This window comes from Cavia porcellus, unplaced genomic scaffold (assembly GCF_034190915.1).
Source record: "Cavia porcellus strain 051 isolate PalLab524CR breed Dunkin Hartley unplaced genomic scaffold, mCavPor4.1 scaffold_23, whole genome shotgun sequence".
Classification (NCBI taxonomy): domain Eukaryota; kingdom Metazoa; phylum Chordata; class Mammalia; order Rodentia; family Caviidae; genus Cavia; species Cavia porcellus.
Window position 1 is genome coordinate 24,294,747 of NW_026947506.1, and position 19,966 is coordinate 24,314,712.

At 37.2% G+C, this 19,966-nt stretch overlaps 1 protein-coding gene across 5 annotated transcripts in view; it reads right to left on the reverse strand.

Annotated features, from left to right (window-relative positions):
• Positions 1-19,966, reverse strand: part of Sugct (succinyl-CoA:glutarate-CoA transferase) — a 738,758-nt gene that overhangs the window by 31,428 nt on the left and 687,364 nt on the right. The window contains exon 14 of one of the 5 annotated variants that reach the window (XM_063233932.1): positions 14,261-14,348. The exons of the other annotated variants lie outside the window; for them this stretch is intronic. Coding sequence (XP_063090002.1) covers positions 14,302-14,348 — 47 coding nt within the window. The 3' untranslated portion in view covers positions 14,261-14,301. The remainder of the gene's footprint in view (positions 1-14,260; positions 14,349-19,966) is intronic. 5 annotated transcript variants of the gene reach the window in all.

Consider the following 19,966-nt stretch of genomic DNA (forward strand, 5'->3'; position numbering starts at 1 on the left):
TGAAAATCTGACGAAGTGAAGGAAGGAAAGACCTCAATGGTGAAACCTGAGAATATCAGATACGTGATTTTAGAACATCAGCAGTAGGATGGACTAAGCATCATCCCGGAGCTATAGAAAGTGCACACAAGTCCATGGCTAATAATAGGTCAGGAAGGTGGAAGTGAGTTGTCTATGAAAGAAGCAAGTCAGGTTACACCAAACTTTTCACCAATTTCTACAGAAACCAGAAGATAGAGTTTGCTTTCAACTTTCTAAAGAGAAATTATGTTAAACCTAGAATTATGTAGCCATTCAAATGAAGATACAGGCACACATCAAAGACTAAGTAAGTTTTCTAAGCTTCATGAAGATAACTCCAATTAAGCACAAGACAAGAGGCAAAGGAAGAGAAGGAAGAGGAGGCAGGAAGGGAGAGAAGGTGGAGAGGAAGGAGTCCGAGGAATCAGAGGAAAGGGAGGAGACAGGAAGGGGAGGAGGAAGAGGAAAATGTTGGAATATGGGGGAAGAACATGTCAAGAATGCAAGAAAGGAACATCTCAGATTAGCAGCTTGCATTTGCACAGCCACAAACGCAGAGATGGAGAACAGATGCCTTTAAAAGGAAATTATAAGAAGATAAAAAGAGATTTAATTTTGTAACTAGTATAGCTGAATGGTAGGAGAAACATAATGAGTAAAGTTACTTTGCACAAGAAAAATAATAACAATTAGAAACTCTAGAGAAAAAAATACATAAGAACAATCAATATCAAAATGTAAAGCAAACACACAAGTGTGGCAAGATTTTAAGTAAGTGATGAACCATGAGCAAAGAAAATCTATTTGACCTCAACATAAAGAGCATTTGAATAGCACATATTACTTTTCGCATCCCACTGCACAGTGCTTAGCATAATATATTGAAGGGTTTGCTTAGTTGCACATATCCCTAGTGGAGGCAAAAACAATATCAATTGTGTTTGCTAATGGACCTTCAAGGCCCTCCATGGTACCTACAAAATGAAAGTAATTTACAACCATACTTTCTTCAGATACTCTTGATGATTACAGGCCATGCTTTTATATTTCATTATTTCACTGAACTGCTCAATAAAGTAGAGACTATTATATCTGCCATTTTCAAAACCAGAAATTCGAGACACTCTAAATGAGCAATTAATTTGCCTAATGTTACCCAGCCAATAAATGAGGGAATTAAAAGCAAAATTCCAATTGGTCAGAATCTATGGCTTATGCTTTGTCATCTGACACAAATTTATTGAAGTAATAATTGACAACAATCAAATATATTAGAATAGATATTCCCACTATATCTATGTTTATTCATCTACTAATTTATTCTATATGTAATTTTTAGTATGCCTGTATCAAGATTCTGCCAATACAATCCAGAAACACCTGGATACTATTTTTATGGAATGTACTTTCTGAGTTGGTAAAGTAACAAACTGAAAAAGAACAAATGAATGAACAGAAAACAAAAAAATTGATAAAACTTGATAAAAATTATAAAACATGAGAGGTAGATAATGGCACCACCTCCATAGGCAGGGGCTGTAGTGATGCAGAGGGCTGGTCTACATGGCATGTTCAGAAGAGGCCAAGCTCATCAGATTATCCTGGAACTGAGTCTGAAGGTGAGCCATCAGCATCAACAGTAGAGGAAAGAAGATGCTGAGCAGCAAGAATAGATGATTGGGCTTAATGGTTAAGGAACTAAAGAACAAAGAAAGACCCAAACTGGCTAAAATATAATTTGTCAGGACGTGGTTTCTAGATTAAGCTGGAGGCATGGTCAGTGAAGAGCATCCATGAAGATTTTGAGCCAAAGGTAGTTCAGGTGGGTCTTATTTTGGGTTTAGTGAGAAGACTTTGCAAAGTAGTGAGTGACAGACTTATAACAACAGATGGACATGTTGTTGCGAAGGAAATTTAATGAGTTTGGAGGCTGGAGAGGGAAGACCAGAAGAGATGATGGAGGCCTGGACTGGGATGACACCTGTAGAGTTTGAGAGAAGTGAGCATAATCACCTCTCGGGCTTCTGGGTAAGATCAAGTGGTGAGAAGTGGATATGCTGAGGAATACATGGGCCAAGGTAGTTGGGGAAAGAGCAAACTCAAAGGGAATCCTGTGTTTCCAGCTGGGAGACCGCTTGCCAGATGTGGAAGACTGCACATATCACATAGACGACTAAAATCAAGGGTTTTTGTTTTTGTTTTAACATGCTAAGTTTGAGAACTCCACGAGATATCCAAGGAGAGGTCAGAGGACACAGCTATTTGCAGATCTGAAATACAGAGAAGAGGTTTGTCCAGTGTATATGAAGTTAGACATCATCATTAAAGTCTCTTCACTGGAAAACAATACATTTCCAAGACAATTATACTTATTCAGACATCTTTGATGGTGAAATTTGTAAAATAAGTCATTTTCATAGCCTTTATTATATAAGTGCTCGATTTGTATCTATTGCATCAAAAACATTTTGTTGTCTACAGGAAGCAAATTAATTAAACAAAAATAAATCTCTAAAGCTTATAATGTTAGAGATAAGCGCTTTTCTTTCAAAGAAAGCTTCTATTCTTGGCATTCAATAGACAAATCTCCATGGACTTGAGGTTAGGAATTAGGGCAGTTTTCCTTTTGAAAGAATTGCAGACTTTGTTCCTCACAGAAAGAGGCAGTGAAAGCAACTTAGTACTCTTTTTTACTGGGTCATGGATATTTAGGGATAAAAAGGCAATCAAACTGAAAACCACTGAAACAAATGCACACCCCAGCAATATCCCACACATCACCTCGTGCCAGAGCTGATCCCCAAGTGATGTTCTTGCAAGGTAGCTGCCTTGCCCGTGGTCTGGTAGCCAAGTCCCTGTGTCTGCTTATATCTCCCACAAAAAAAGGAGTTGGGTGTCCTGGCTGTAGGTTATACTCATCTCCCAGGGAGGACTGCGTGTGACCTGCCTGTAGACCTGTAAGGATGGTTCTATCGGTGTCTAGGAAAATGAAAAAGTTTTTTTTTTTTTTTTTTCATTTTGTTTTGTTTTTTTGGCTTCAATTTTGGCATAGCCCATATGTGGGAGACTGAACAGATAAACTTCCTAGAATGGAGAATTAGAGTACTGAAAGTTGACAGAATTGTTAAGGTCAAGGTTATTCAAAGTGAAAGAAAAAAAAAAAAAAAGAAATCAGGAAGCAATCATTTCTTAACCATTATTACATAACAAGACTTTCTGTGAAACTGCTCGTTGCAGTGAGGGGTTGTGAAGAGAACAATTACCATCAAGACATAAACTTATATTATTTTATGATGGTCACCCCAAGTTAAACACACACAGACAAAAGTGTAGGAAATCTGTCCACAACACTAAGGACCCAGAATATTCAGTCAAGGGCCTGGATCCTTCAGCAATGCCCTGCATGAGTCCATTTGAAGACCTAGGGCCCATGACAATGTCTCCCATGAGTCCAACTGCAGGTCTAGAGCCCACAACAAGGACTCAAGTCAGTCTGTATTATGGATCTTCTGGAAAGGCCTAAAGGTCAGTAGTGGAAGCTAGAAAGTCTATGCCAGCAGGATGAAGGAGCTGTGCCAGTAGGTTGAGAGTTCTACACTGGAGCCAAGAAGTCCCACTCAAAATAAGGATCAGGCCTTCCCTGAAAAAGTACCACAGTCATGCTCAGCGACAAGGAAGTGCTGAGGATGAGAACAGTAGAGTACATGCCATGAATCCAGCATGACAAGCTTCTCCTGGAGATTAAATAGCACACATCTTCCCCTCCAGAGCCAGGAAGCAATGCACAATGTAAGAAGCAGAGCTCCCCCAAAGTGAACCACAGCCACTCACCAAGAAGGTCCCGAGCTCCACTGATGATAATGGCTGAACTCATAGTGGGAAAGCTAACCATGACAAGCTCCTAGAGGAGAACCAACAATTTGAAACAGCAACAATACTCAGCTCTTCTCCACATCTCTATTTATGCTGGCCACTTTCTCCAGGTGGGCCATCTGCGCTCAGCACCATGCTGACTTAATTCAGCTGGTATTAAGTTGACCACCAGTTTTTAATCCACAACATTTCTATTTAAGTAAATGGTCACTGTATACCAGATTCAAGACTAAGTGATTTATATTTATTATCAAATTTGAGCTTCGCAGTAACCTTAGACTCCTCATATTTACTAATTCATTTTATCCTTATATCATGAAGAGGAACATACAGCTCAGTGAATTTAAGAAATGTGTATAAAAGTATACAGCATAAGCAAATATAGCTCTGCTGAGTTCATAACCAAGTTATTCTGAGAAGTGGTATGGTAAAGGGGTTAAGGCTACAGGTTCCAGAAGGTTCCGATTCTGGCTGCATTAATTAATGGACTGCATCTCCTTGGATGGTTCACCTAATGCACCTGTACCTCAGGGTCCTATCACGTACAATGGGCATGATGAGGGCACCTAGTTCACAAGGTTGTGGTGAAAAACTGCTTCCCACAAATCCCACAGAGCACCATCATGCATACAGCAAGCATTCAATATATGATGTCCTTCCTTCCAGGCTTAAATTAGCAACCTAGCCACCTTTAGTAAAGCCCTTTCTCACCCACTTATTTCAGAGCTAGACTTTCTGGCAATTTGGTAAGGTAGCTGCATTTTACATTCATGAAAAAGTGCTGGTGATAGAAGATTTAACCACATCTAACAGTGATGGTCAGGGTCATTCGAAGTGAAATGAAGAAGTGAGAATCAACCATTTCTTATGCATTATTATATAACAATAATACTGAACATGGTTTATTCCTCCTTATATGACCTTCTCACTTCCAGAGGCTCTAGGATGTTAGAAAAAATATTTTAATTAAAAAATAAAGGGTATTAGATGATTACTCTTATCATACTTCTTATCAATACATCAATAAGTAGATGATCGACTAATGCTACCAATTACCAGAAATTAATCTTATATTCTCTTGACTTTAGTTATAGTAGAAGGAACACCGGAAACATTGGACTTCTTTTACTCTTCAGCAAACATTAACTGTGTGCCAGCCACTATCATAGGAGCTTTAGAATTTGCCCCTCTTAATTTTTAGAATAACACAAAAAATCCTTATCATCATCTGCCACTAACAAAAGGGGAAAAAACAGACAGAGACAGAGGGGAAGTCATTGCTCAGGGCCACAGACCTGGTAAGAAGCAGAGCTGCTATTTACACACAGAGTCATGCTCCAGAATCCAGGCTCTTTGCTACTGGGCTACATTGCTTCTGGGTGAGCCAACTGTTTCTGTTGGATCCTACCAGGAGTTCTAAAGTAGCAAGTCCCAAGGACAACTTCATCTTTTGACCAGGCTGTCCTTCGAAATCAAAGTCACTGCAGATCTCACACGCTGTATATATTCATCACAACCTCATCAAACTCATCTGTCATATGCCACCTACTCACATGGGGAAGTTCTAGAATCAGGGCGGCACCATCACACCCTGGTTTTTCCTCTTTCTGAGTTACACAGTACTACCTGATGCTTCCTCCCCGCAAAAAGAATAAAGCCTCCACTGTGTTGTCTATGGATGTTATCTGCTTCATGGCCCAAGAAAGGCCATGTCTCATACACCAGAGAATCTCACGGAGAGCCTGCAGTGTTTCCCAGCTGTGAAGTTAGGCCTGCCTGTAACAAAGCTCTGAGTATTTCATTTCTCATCTGTTTAGAAACCTTCCATGATTCTCAGGCTGAAAAGGGAATCTACTCAACCTATGTGAACATACCAGCTTACGCCAGATATAGACTCCAAGCCACATATCCGTAAGTCAGACGTACTTAATAATGTAAACAGTTGCAGGAAACAGAGGTAGCCAGAAACATGCAGGAAACTATAATGAATATTCAAGTAACAGGAACATAATCACAGCTTTATGAGAGAAGTGACGGATACAGCTCCTTTTTCTAGAATTCCGTGCACCTCCCATACTAATGATATATTCCCAAAGTGATGAAATGAAACAATCTATTACTCAACTTCACAACTAACTGGCAACTGATCAGCACTAAGGATTCAATTAATTAACATACTTGGCCAATTTAATCACTATAGAAGCAAGATGAATTAAAACAGGTTTAAGTTTTTTCACCTTTTTTCCTCTTAAACCTCTTATATGGCATTAACTTTTTTAAATACCAAGGATATTTAAATGCAAATGTCTATTTTATAAAATATAAAATGTTATAGCCAGTATTTTTGTTTTGATTTCTTTGGCCCATTGCTAAGATACATACTATAGGAACCATTTACTCTTCAGGGTTTACTAGTATAATCAGATGACAAACTTCATCTTGCTAAAAAAAATAGCTCTAACATCAGATTATTTCACAACTTCCCCTCCAGTGCTTGAACTTATCATTATGACAATTACATATTTTATATGGTTCCTCTTAGTCATAACATTTAACCCATCAAATAGAGCCATATAGTTATAAAGCATCCAACTCATTAGATGGGAAATAAAAGTAGATGAGCCACTTAAACTAGCATGAAATGGTACAAAGACCCATACAGGATAAATGTGGTTTTGGACATGTTTAACAGAATTCAGTCTAGGGCACTCCTTATGCGAGTAGGTATCTCAGAAACCCCAGGAAACATGTGGTATGTACTACCCACTTGGCTGGGTCATTCCTACCCCACTCAGCATTCGGAAGCACCATATGTCACTTCTATTCTAACAAATACTGAATCACTTCTTTTAAGTCAATGAAGGATGCCTTAGATGCTACTCTCCATCATTAGATGCTGTTTTCAACTGCATCTGTTGCCCTGTGATAGTCATCACTGTTGTCCAACAAATCTAGTTTCTACCTTCCAAGAATGTAATAGCATTTCACGTCTTGGCCTGGTGTTGGGTGAGATCAGCCCAGTGAGATGTACATCTGACTTACAGATATGTGGCTTGGAGTCCCTATCTGGAGTAAATGGAAGGGATGTGTGTATGTAACTGACAAGGCAAAACACTCAATTGCCTATTTAAGGTCTCCTAGTTCTCTCCTTCCCTCTTGTAAGACAATAGCAGTGTGTGAAATGGTGACTACTTTGCCATCTGAGACTCTGAACTCAGAATGGACATGTACTATGAACAAGAAATATGTTGTCCCAAAACATAGTTATTTGGGGATTGTTTGTTACTGCAGTGTAATCTACCCCCTTGGAGACTATTCCAATGGTTGGGTTTTAGTAAAGAGATCTATTTTCCTGAACCCAACGAGGAACTCATTAACCCAGTTCCTCAGCAATGCATTAAAAAGTATTCAGTGAAGGCATTCCAAATACTTCAAAACTGCTCATATTGTGTATAGCCAATTTTTACTCTGGAGTAATGATAATAGCTATTATTTATTGAGTAGTTACATGTGCTAGGTACTTGGCAGAATGCCTTCCACACATTACGGTATTTTGATGGACTAAATGCCTTTACAAGGTAGGATTATTATGATAGTACTTCATCAACAAAGAAAGTAATGGTAAGTAACCTTATCAAAATTACACAGCTTGTCAAAGAAATTTCATTAGAACTCAGGCTGGTTAAATACAAAGTGCATGCTCGTTAACACTAGGATGTACTTCCTCCCTGCATAATGTGGAAGAAAATCTGTTCTCATATCAGTGGCTGAATAAATACCATTCTTTAGCAGATGGTGCTACAAAGCAGCACTGTATTATAAATACTTATATATTTCATGATTGCTAATCCATTAAGGCATTAATCTTTCACATGTAAAAGAAACAGGGCAAGTTGCATTTGATTTATCTATCTTATTCCAACCCACTGAAATGTCATAGTAGATTATCCATTTCCTACTGGAAAAATATATGGCCCATAAGGAAATGCTATTCATATTCATTAGTAAACATGCTGTCTCCCCTCAAAGCGTGCTACACAAACTGTCCACTGAGGTCGTTGAAAAACGTCCAGCTAGAAGACGCTCTCCCAAATGTTTCTTTCCAACACTTCTGATGGTTTCTCATTATTTTTCACATTTCTAAACACTCTAGGCAGGGTGAAGAAACACCTTGCTGGTGAGGTGCTCTTTGCCAAAATAATCAATTCTTTTGCTTCTTTGCCTCCTAAAATTCAAATATTCCATACAAGTTCTTTGGGCACATTCCCAAGATTTCGTTCGGTTAGCCTTCACCATGGAAAACAAAATTGGTTCAGCTAATGTCTGTAGCCAGAACATTTTAAGCTTCACAGACCTTCAAAGTAGTGACCTTCTCCTCACCTCCTCTGCCTCTGTGCTCCATTAAGGAAAATACCGGAAGAGGTTCCAGTCCGAGAAGCCAGATTGCATTCCGATGCAATTTGGAGAGGAAGAACTGAGTGAAGCACTGGGGCAGGTGCTTATGTGTTGCTCTTACCTCAGATGAGCTTTGAAAAGTTCTGTAAATCTTTGAATGTCTTTTTGCAATGTAAGAAATCTGCTGGAGACTTCACAGTCTCTTTTAAAGTGATCAGCAGCCTTACACCCACCATCTTCTTTTCTTTCCCGAAGTCCTCTAAGATCACACAAATCACAACCATATTCCAAGGGAGGAAAGACCAAGAAAGTTAAGGCCCCTGGTCTACTGCTGAGAAAATGGGGATGAGCCAATTATTGGCCAAAATAATTGATCTTAACATTTCCCTCCTATTCGCCTATGCAGCCTGGATGTGAAGGTTTTAAGGGAAGATCGTGCTGTCTGTTCCTGGTCTTAGTTTTGGCATCATGGTCCTCTCAAGACCAGGACTGTCTTGATACTTTCCTAGTTTCAGTAGTCCTCTGACTCTCATATATATCCACACTTATCTTTCTTTTTTTCCTTGCCTATTTGGTCCAAAGTTCTCTACAATAGGACAATTTATTCAACCTCCCACCCCAAGCCACCATCTCCCCTGAACTACACTGGTTTACCCCTGGACCCAGCGCTATGTGGATCACTGGGCCAATGTGGACTGCAACTCAGTTGGAAATCCTCTAGTCTACATTATTCCCAGAGATCTGTTTTGACTAACTTGTCAAAATTTCTTTTCCCCCTATAATTCAATGGAACACCTTTCTTTTTAAGTCCTCACAACCTCTAATGTTATCCTCCATGGTACTTCTGACCTTCTAATTATAGTATTTCTTATGATCTTAACTGAAACTAAAATTAATATTTCACTCATTTTGTACTGGTATACTGCAGATGTATACTTCTCACTGGTTTCTAAATGGAGTCATCTCGATTCTTCTCTTTCTCTTGTGTGCCATATCTAATCCATCAGTATATTCTATTGAATCTACCTTCAGGATATATATGGAATCTAACTACCTTTTGCAACCAATCTGGTTGTAGCTACCATCACCTTTTGTCTGGATTTCTATGAGAACTTTCTACTAGGTGTTCCTGCCTATACACTTCCCTAAAGCATCTTTTCAATCACCAGCTTGTGTCTCCCCTTAAAAACATTAGTCAGATCAAGTCATTTCTAAACAGTATCCACAAATCCTGTTTCTCTTTTTTGTAGTAGCTATGGGGTTCCCCATAATCCACTCGCCTTGCCACTTAACCTATCCCATGACCCCCTTTTTCCTCACGTCTCCACCCACCCTGAATTTGTTGCTGTTCACACTTATATCCTGCTGTAGTATCTCTGGTCAGATGTTCCTGTGCTGAGAATATTCTTTCCTCTGAAACACACTCAGATTATCCCTCTAATTCTTCAAGTCTTTGCTCAGGCAGATCTATCTGACTACTATGTTTAATATTTTAATCTACCATCCTGCCCTAGACAATATTCTAATCTTTTTAGCTTGCTCTCCTCTCCCTTTTTTCTTAGTCCTTACTTTACTAATATTTATGTGTTTCTCTCAGCCAGAATGTGTACCTTATAATGGCAGGGATCTTGACTTGTTTTTCTCTACAAATATGCACTCAAAGGCAATGAATGAATAATTGATGTAGTAGTTCAATCTTTAAATTCAGTTCTGAGGTCTCTAACATGATGAAACTCAATATTTTGACAAATTCAGACATCAAAACTCTAGCAAAATAAATTCTACCAAACAGATTCAAAGGTAATAAGAGGAACATTTATTAACTATGAACTTGTGTTGGTTACTTTTCTCTCCTTGCTGAGAAAATATTCAACACCCAAAGTTAAGGAAGGAAAGATTTAGTCAGCTCAAAGTCTGTGGTGGATTCAATCTATAATCGGTTGACCCCAAGGCAGGGTGGCAGCACATGCAGAGGGCAACATTTCACAGTGGTAGAGGATAGGAAAAGCAAAAAGAGCAAAAAGGGGAGGATTAAAGAGCAAAAGCTCTTTCTGTGCCTTACATTATATGTAGGCCACCCATCCTAGGATGGGTATAGCACTCACACCCATAATCCCAGCATTGGACCATGAATCAATCACAAATTCCAGAAGGCTTTCCCCATGAATGCATGAGGCTTTGGAGGGGGGCATCTAGACACAAATCATAACAAAACTGAAAGAGTCATCTGTAAATAAAAGTGTTAAAAATAATGGTCTCATTGCACCTGACTTAGCCAATGATGCAATTTGGATGTATGCTACCCACAGTGGTAGATATCTTGAAATATACCAAAGATCGTTCTACCAGTTTTCTAGAATTTCTGAGTACACATGTTTACTTGTTAGGATTAAATAAGGTGGATAGGAAAATTTATAAGTTGTACAAAAGCAGAAATTTTAACTACTTTCTTTGTATTATTTGTCCAGAAGTTAGAAAGTTAGGATGCTCAATAAATATTCATTAAATGAATGAATGGAAGGAATGGAAGCCTGTATTTTCAGAAATAAATATAGCAGTAAAAGATTTTATTGTTCTAGATGTTGATATGACTCTGGTTTTAAATAATTTCATTTTAGAAGTTATTTATTATAAAAATAATGTGTAAGACTCTATGAACAGAGTAAAAAATCCCAAGAAACATCAGATCTTTCTAAAATTCTGTTATTTTTTCTTGGAGGAATATAAATTCTTTTACATCTTTAGTAACTGTCTTTTTCTATTTGGAAAAAAATTCTCAGGTTTTATTTTATGAGCTTATAAATCTCACAATTGCATATTAATTGTATTTTGTCCCCCCATTTCCAATTGCTAGCTACTGTTGTGAAGTTAATATAATAACAATAATATTATATGTCTGTTGTGGTATGCAAATATTTTACCACTAATTTTTTTTTCATAGGCTCTTTTTTAGCTATTTAGATTGATGCTTATAAGTGCCCTGACAACTCTCTTAAACATTAGATTTGAGGTTATTTTTCCTAGTGTCTTTTAACTTATATAAAAACATTTAATACAAAGGTGAAAAGAACTAGTTACTACTGAAAATCTGAAATGTTTTTATTTTTAAAGTATCATTGTAAATTTGAATATGAGCATTTTATATGTACTAATTAAATGTGTGAATAATATTCTCTCTCCCCATGGAGCTTTTACATGACACAAGAACACAAACTCAGTTGTCCTTTCCACACAGGGTAGAGTTGGCCATTGTCTATGAATTTTATTAGAATAGCCTTAATCCATGCTGAGTGGGAAGACATTCTTTCCACATTGAAACTTCATTAATTTTGCCTAACCAAGAAACAATCCAACTTAAGTAAATGAAAAACATGGAACATATCGTTTCTTGCAAAAATGAAAGTAGGCCAGATCTGTCTTGTAAACTTGTAAGAAAACTTACTTTAATAATATACACAAGTGGATTATAATTAGTAAATCAATTCTTTGCCTATAAAGTGTACTTCTTTTGGATTGGAATGTGCTTATTTTTAGGAATAAATTTAACATTTCATGTGTAACCATAACTAAACCAACAATGTGTTTAGGAATTTCTGTAACGATAGCACAAAGATTAACCTCAATTTAGCTGTCCCCTTTTCTATGTGACTGTATATTCCAGATTAGTGGGAACCAAATTTAAAATATTATTGTTGTTAGGTCTCTACGACCTAAAGTCCATACAGTCAAAATACATGGTACCAGACAATGAAGTATAGATTATCAAGGATAAGAAAATTCTTTATGAGTAATGTTCCAAGGATAATGTCATGAGACAGCATTTATATCTGTAACAGCCAATATTATTGTCTATGTAAATAAAATTGTATTTATTTAAAAAAACTAAATCAGAAATTTTCTAATTAGGTTCCTACATGACAGTTTGAATTGCACAAAAAAGTCAAGCAATTGTGACAATAACAAGTTACAAATTTAATAACCTTCTTTGGATTATACTGTCTCTGAAAGTTTTTCACCTTAAGATTGTGTGAAGAGGTTAAAATTTTTATTTGAGGAAAGGGACTGTTTTTGTAAGATGCAAAAGTATTTAGGACTTGCCATTCTGTGAAGCAAGCTCTAATATAAAAGAAATCCAAAGACATGACAAGTATTTTACAGATAGCTATGATTTTGTTTCCTGTGAAGCCAAGCATTCAGGTAGCATCCAAGAGGCCACTGGACAGGGAATCTGACTGCCCGGCTCAGAGATGTGGCACTGAACACTGGGTCAGCTTCACAGAACATGGTTCAGGAGGCTCTGGGGATCCTCTTGGATAAGACTCAGAAGAAACGAAGCATCCCTAAATCTCTCCTTTTCACAAAGAAGAGGTTCATTTGACTTCCCCATTCTTTATTTGTGATAGCTCACTGAAGAGAAGATAGACACTTTGATGTTTTAAATTTTCATTGGTGTGAACAAAGGGATTCCCTCCACAATTTTCCAATTTGCTACATCAAAAATATATATTCCTGATCTTGGCCTTACAACTACCACATCAGAAACTTTGAAAGTAGGACTTGTTATCTGCATTAGAATAAAGATGTCAGAAGTTTTTTTATAATGGAAAAAATAAAATCTCATAACAAAATAATAGAAAATAACAACAATTAATACACTGCATATTCTTAACTCCAAAGTAGTTACTCAGAGTACAAGATATGGGCATAAAAAATTCTCCAAACGTTCTTATCACAAACTTTTCTTTTCAATGAATTAAAAGAAACTAACAGTAAAATTAACTTGTAGTTTTTCCTTTCCCTTCCTTCCTTTCCCCTTTCCCCACCCTAATTCTTCTAATTAAAAACATGATACCACAGTGATATATGTGCAGTCACGTTTATAGCAGCACAGTCTGTAACAGCTAAATGTTGGAAATAACGCAAATGCCCATCAACCCAGCAATGGATTAAATTATATGTGGTCTTTTTACACAATGGAGTACTTCTCAGCCATAAATAAGGACAAACTTGAGACATTTGTAGATAAGAGCAACTGGAGACCATAACCATAAGTAAAAGAAATGAGACTCATATGTATAAACATTTTATTGTCTCTTGAGTGTGAGAAACTGAAAGAGTAATTAAGTACCAAAATATGTAATAGTTATTGTGAAGGGGAAAGAAATTTTTCAGAAATTTTTTAATCACTAAATTGGAAATGCTATGCTGCTTCTTAGATATGTGTAATTAAGTGAACAATTTAAACTCTGGCAGTCTCCGAATCCTCCTCTATACCACGAAGGTGATGCTAAGATTGAGTTCATGGGTAAGTTCTGAGGGTTAAAGGATGCCAATAATGTAAAATGGGCTTTGTCATACATTAATCACTTGCAAATTGTGAGATATTTTGAGGGGAGGGTGCTGTGTGAGATTAGATTCTGTCTCAGAACAACTATCCTTTCATGCTTAGGATCTGCCCTGAAATCTAGCAGCAGGACTATTTGTCAAGTCAGGCCATTTATTTTAACATTAGAAACAAATAGAAAATGAACTCTGTACAAAGTACAACATAAAAAGCAATATCTTGAATTTCTGATTCTGGTCAAAATGAAACAGTCCCATTCTTTCCCAGGTCGTCTCTCTTGCAGCTAGAAAACACTAGATACAGGCAACAAAACACAGAAAAATTCTAAGAGATGAAGAAGTTGTGCTAGCAAGGTACATGGAATTTGAACAATAACATGGCAGAGGATTTTTCTGGGGTTTGTTTTTGCCCCTTACATATTACAGACAGGGCTCGCAGAAGCCTCTAGGCAGACAGACAGGATGAATGCCAAGAAAAGCCTATTCCTCTTCTCTAGAAGGGTAGGGAAAGGGTTGTCTAACTGAATCACAGACTTTTTGGTATTATGAGTCCAAACACAAATTGGAGAAGTCTCTATGACTACTGCAAGTGATTCCAGTGCAGTCAAGCTACAAGCTGATCGCCTACCCCATCTTGAAGAAGGAGACAGCAGTGTTGACTTTCCAGCCCTATGGTGTCAGCAGGACCAAAGGAGAGCACATTTTTCCTTCCATATCTAAAAAAAGCAGATGTCACTCTGATTATCCCACCAGGAGAGTGAGGTGGAAATCTGGCAGACAGCTGACATTCCCTTCCCCACCTGGCAGAGGGAAGACTGAACACGTTAGTGTATGACAGGGCTGTTCATCACAGTGCTGTTGTCCTCTCCTCCCCATTTCCTTAGTGTCAGCAGGTCCATTAGGGAATTGAGCTCCATCTTCATTCCCTAAAGCAACAAAATGGTGTGAATCATGCCTCTGCTTCTCCCCCATTGCTGTTAATGTGATACAACAGAAAACTGAGGTTAAATCCCCACTGTGAGACAAATAGATGATAGAAGTTTGTGCTCCATTTCCCAGAGAAAGACACTGGTAGTGTCAAAGACAAAGACACATTTTACTACTTCCATAATGAATCAGTGTGAGTCACATCCCACTTTTCTGTGCTGGGTTGGGGAGTCTAATTGGGAAGGATACTGATAGCATACACACCGGCTTAGCCTTTGTGCTATGCCTTCACAGGGGGACTGCCTGCTTTACAAAGGGAACAGAGCATGAGAAAGAAGAAAGAGGAGGAGAAAAGGAGGGCAAGAATGAGAAGTAGGAGGAGGAAGAAATGCAGGAAGATGAGAATAAGGACAAGGATGAGGATAAGAACCTGAAGGGGAAAAAAGAAGATGATGCAGGGGGGGAGGGGTTTGAGAAGGAGGAGGAGATGAAGGAGGATCAGGAGGAGAAAAAGAAGGGGAAGGAAGAACAGAAGAGGGGGTAGGAGTATGGGAAGAAGAGGAAGGTTAAGTTGGATACAGAGTCTTTTAAAATCCAAATTTGCTGGGTACAATTATAAATTACTCATCATGTTAATAACCAGGAAACTCACAAATAGAATAAGAAATGATAATCAATACATATCAGTGACAAGTTAGATCAACAGCTAAAATTATATGACAACAATGTTTAAAAAGCTGTTACAAGAATGTCTCATAAGGGTTAGATTTAGATCTTAATTATTCCCCCAAAGTCTCAAGCATTCAGAGGTAGATGAGATTTTCAGAGGTGATTGCATCCTTGGATTATACTAACCTGATCATCAGATTAATGATGAGATCCCAACTAACTGGCCTTTTAGAAGGTGAGACCTGGTTGGGTCTTAGGTGGAGGCATCCCTTGGAAGGATGTATCTTTCCTCAGATTCTTTCATTTATCATAGCTTCCTGATTGCCATGAAATGAGCAACATTTTCCACTATGCCTTTCCATCACCAAGTTTTTATCTTAGAAATAGCCAACCAAGGACCAAAACCTCTAAAACTGACCTAAAGTAAACCTTTCTTCTTTTAAATTGTTTATGTAACAGCAACGGAAATCTGCACTTAAGACTTCTACTGAAACAAATGAAAAAGGGAATTTCAATAGAATACAGAAATTATTAAATGAATCAAAGAGTAATTAGAGAGTTTAAAAATACAGTAACCAATATAAATGGCTTAGAGATGGTTTCACAAGAGTGGCAATGACAGAAGATAGAGTTATAAAATTCGAGGACAAGTTTGTCAGATTTACTAACCTAACCAAGAGAAAATATTCTCAAGGAAAAGCTGAAAGGTTGATTTTCATGGCTGAGTAGGGCAAAACCTAAAAAGTTAACATTTCTCCTATTGGATTATCAGAATGTGGAGAGAGAGAGAGAGAGAGAGAGAGAGAGAGAGAGATAGGAGAGAGAGAGAGAGAGACAGACAGACAGACAGACAGACAGACAGAGACTAAAAAGTGTTTGAATAAATAATGGCTGAAATTTTCCTAAATTTATTGAATTAAATGTAAAATATAAAACTATAAAAATTGTAGTGTGAAAGAAGGACAAAAATGTTGGGGATTTATGATTAAATGAATTCTTAGACTTGATATCAAACATATCAAAAGCAACATCCTTAAAAGGAAAGCATGAATTACAACTCATCAAATTTAAAAATAGTTTCTGACTATTAAGAAGATGAAAAGACAACAGAGGAACTGATTCTATATATTTGGATAAAATATTGAAAATCATATATCTGACAAAGGACTAGTACCAAATATATATAAAGAACTCTCAAAAACTCTACAGCAAAAATCAAATAACTCAGAAAATAAGGAGAAGGAAACAAATATTTCACAGAAGGGAATATTCAGATAACTAATAAGCATATGTCCAATAGTATTTGCCATTAGTGAGTTGTAAATGGAAACCACAATGAGTTATAAAAACACACCCACTGAGTGACTAAAATAATGAATAGTGATCTCACCAAATGCGGGTGGTCATGCAGAGAAATTAAGTCACTCATGTGATGCTGGTGGGAATGTAAAATGTTACATTTTTTAGTCTTTCTAGAAAAGAGTATATCAGTTCCTTTCAAGATTGAATATACATTTATCATGCAATACAGAAATTGCACTACTAGATAGACAAATAAAATGTGTAATTACCCAGAAATCTACTCACAGATGTTTATAGAAGACTTATTTGTAATAATAAAAACTGAAAACAATTCAATATATTTCACTAGAGGAACAGCTGAATAAATGTCTTAGACTTATACGATGTGTTATCACCCATACCTCAAGGAAATTATACTGTGTAGTAAAAACCAAGATATAATAGTGACATAGTGTATGAACCCATTTATATAATGTGCTCAAAATGATAAGATTATAAAGATGGCATGAAAGTAGTGGTTAACAGGAATTGGAGAAGGGAGGAGAAAGAGAAGGCACTGGGAAGGATTTTGTGATAAACTTTTCTGTACACTGACCAATAGTATCTACATGAGTGATACAATTGCATAGTAATAAACATACATACACAAACCATATTCACATGCACACGTGCACAAACACACACACAAACAAATGAGCCATAATATGAATACCAATTGATTTTGATATTATAGTTATGGGAGGCTTTATCATTGGAGCAAAAAGAATTATGTATTATGATTCCATGTGAATCTACAATTATCTCAAAATAATAAGGTTTAAAAACCTATGAAAAGTACATAAGCAAACAAAAGCAATATCCTACATTTTATTAATGCTTTCCATTTTGTGTTACAAATCAATCACTTCTTATCTAATACTGCCATTCAAGAAATGGAAGATGGTGACATTTTCCTCACAATGGAGGATAACAAATTTTTCCCTAAACTAACTAGTTAGGGCCTGCAATTGAGATGGAGAAGTTAAATGATTTATCTGAACCGAAGGGCTCATTAGTGAGTAACAGAGATTTATATCAACCCAATCAAACTGCTTCATATTCAAAGATATTTGTATTTACAGAGTAGGGTCTTTACATCACATCATTTGATAAGAAGAAATTTGAGCAACTTGAATACAGAATTAAGAACATATGTAGAAAGAATATAGAACACATAAATAAAAATCTGCATTTAATAATAAGGAAAGAAGATTTTATTTCCACTATTTGTATACTTTCAAGTTTTCAGGTGAATCTGTAAGAGATAAAGCTGAATTTCAAAGCTGTCAGCAACATGAGTTAGAAGAGGAAGGCATCATTTCGAAGTGCGCTGTCCTGTACCTAAACCACCAACTCTGTGTGGGCATTAAAATTTAAAATTAAACACAATTAAAATTCATGTCTTCCACTGGTGGTGAACCTATGGCACGCGTGCCACAGCAGGCATGCAGAGTCCTCTCTGCTGGCATGAAAGCCAATTGTAGCAGCTATCTTTTCTAAACTAAAATTTCAGTATTCAAGTTTAATTGCAGGGTCAGCAATTTGTGAGGAAAAAGTGGGTTTTGGGGTGTTGGTTGCATACGTGGTCTCTAAAAGGTTCTCCACCGCTGGACGAGCACATTTCTGGGGCTTGACAGTCACACATGGGTAGTGGGTACTGGTGTGGTAGAGAAGCAAGAATAAAAAGGGGAAAAGGCCTTTATTTGGGGCACGGGATGGCTGCAGAAGAGTGTAAGATCCCTCTGAGGCAGACAAAGAAACAGTAGGTTTTATTTGGTTTGACGGGGTGAAGTTGAAGGGTTGGGCAGAATGATGTACTGACAGCTGATTGGAGGAATGTTGGCACACGTGAAAAGCGGGAAGTTCAATTTCGCTTGGACGTAGAAGGCAGAAGTTAGTATTGAGGGGACACCCTGTTGTCTTTAGGGTCCAGTGCCATGTCGGACAAGCACCGTGCTGAGCCTGGCAGGGTTTCACACTGGCAGAAACCATCAAGTATCAGACCAGAGTGCAGTCGTCATCATGTCTCAATTCAGCATCATACAGTTTCAATCTAGATAATTTAGGAAAATACTACACAGTTCTGACATATTTTTCTTTATTTTAAAAGGATAGCATTTCTAAAGACTCACACCCATGGCCTCTTAGAAGAAGCAGAGTTGAAAGGACTCCAACATCATTATGTCAAATACTTGTCATATGCTGAAATCTTTCTGATTGTCTAATCTACGTTGAATGCCTTTTTTCATTGCAAGTAACTTTTATTTTCCTCATCCAGTTTTCAGACTACAAGAAACATTAATGTTTCATGGCTTTAGGTCCTTGAATTGTGGTTGCTCACTGCTGCATTCCAGTATGGTAATGTATCTGTATCTCTAATTAGCAAACAGTTGTGCCATAATTAAGTCCCATGTTCCAGATGCTCTGGTAGTAGATGGTTTGTCTTTTTCCTTACTATAGAGATTACATCTCTATTTTCATTAAGTAAAATCACAAAGCATCTTTTAACAATCTTACCAATCAGTCTGTTTGAATGAGTTTTCAGTTACATAAAATTCTGCAGTCTGGCTGATATGACCTGTTGCTCCATGTAATTGAAACATTCTATGCCCTAATTCTAACAATGGTGGCACAGAGTGGCCCATAACCTTAATTTTAATTATTTCTAGTGACAATTATTAACCTCATTGTTGTTGGTTAATACTATTGATCCAAATGTGGAGCTTCTTGCATCTCTCCATGTAACATGTTAATAATGAAAACCAAACATACACCCTTGGAAAGTGTTTACATCAACTACACCCAATCAACAACCATAACTGTTTGGATCCAACCATCCTCAAATTGGTCCATATTTCTTTGTTCTACACACAGAGAAGTCTAGGATTCTCAGTTTCATTGTATCTCTTATGCTACACTTCATCTTTTCCAGAAAAATTAAAAGCAGACACAAGATTTTGTTTGTTAGCAAGTTTTTACAGCTCAAAAGAAAACTCACCAACTCTGGAGAAAGGATGATATAATTAAATTCTTGGCATCTCATGACGGGCAATTCTGCCATTTCGTATTAAAACAACACTGAGAACAATTTATAATGGTTTATTGATTTTCAAATAACATTAAAAGGCAGAGACCGTTAACTGAATTCTAGTGAATGTGATGTTTGCCACAGTCCTTCACCTAAATGCTCCTCTTGTACAAAACCCTTTGAAGCAGCTGTGGAAGAGGGGAACTTAGTGTTCTCAATGCTGCCTTTACTACTGTTTAGCGGGAGTGTTTTAAACCAAATCTCTTTTGGTTTCACTCAGTTTGGAGAAAAAGAAGAGAAGTGCTTAACATCTGAGTCAGAAGCAGGTGACTGTGTATTAATGATACAGCATGAGCAAGATTCTAGAGA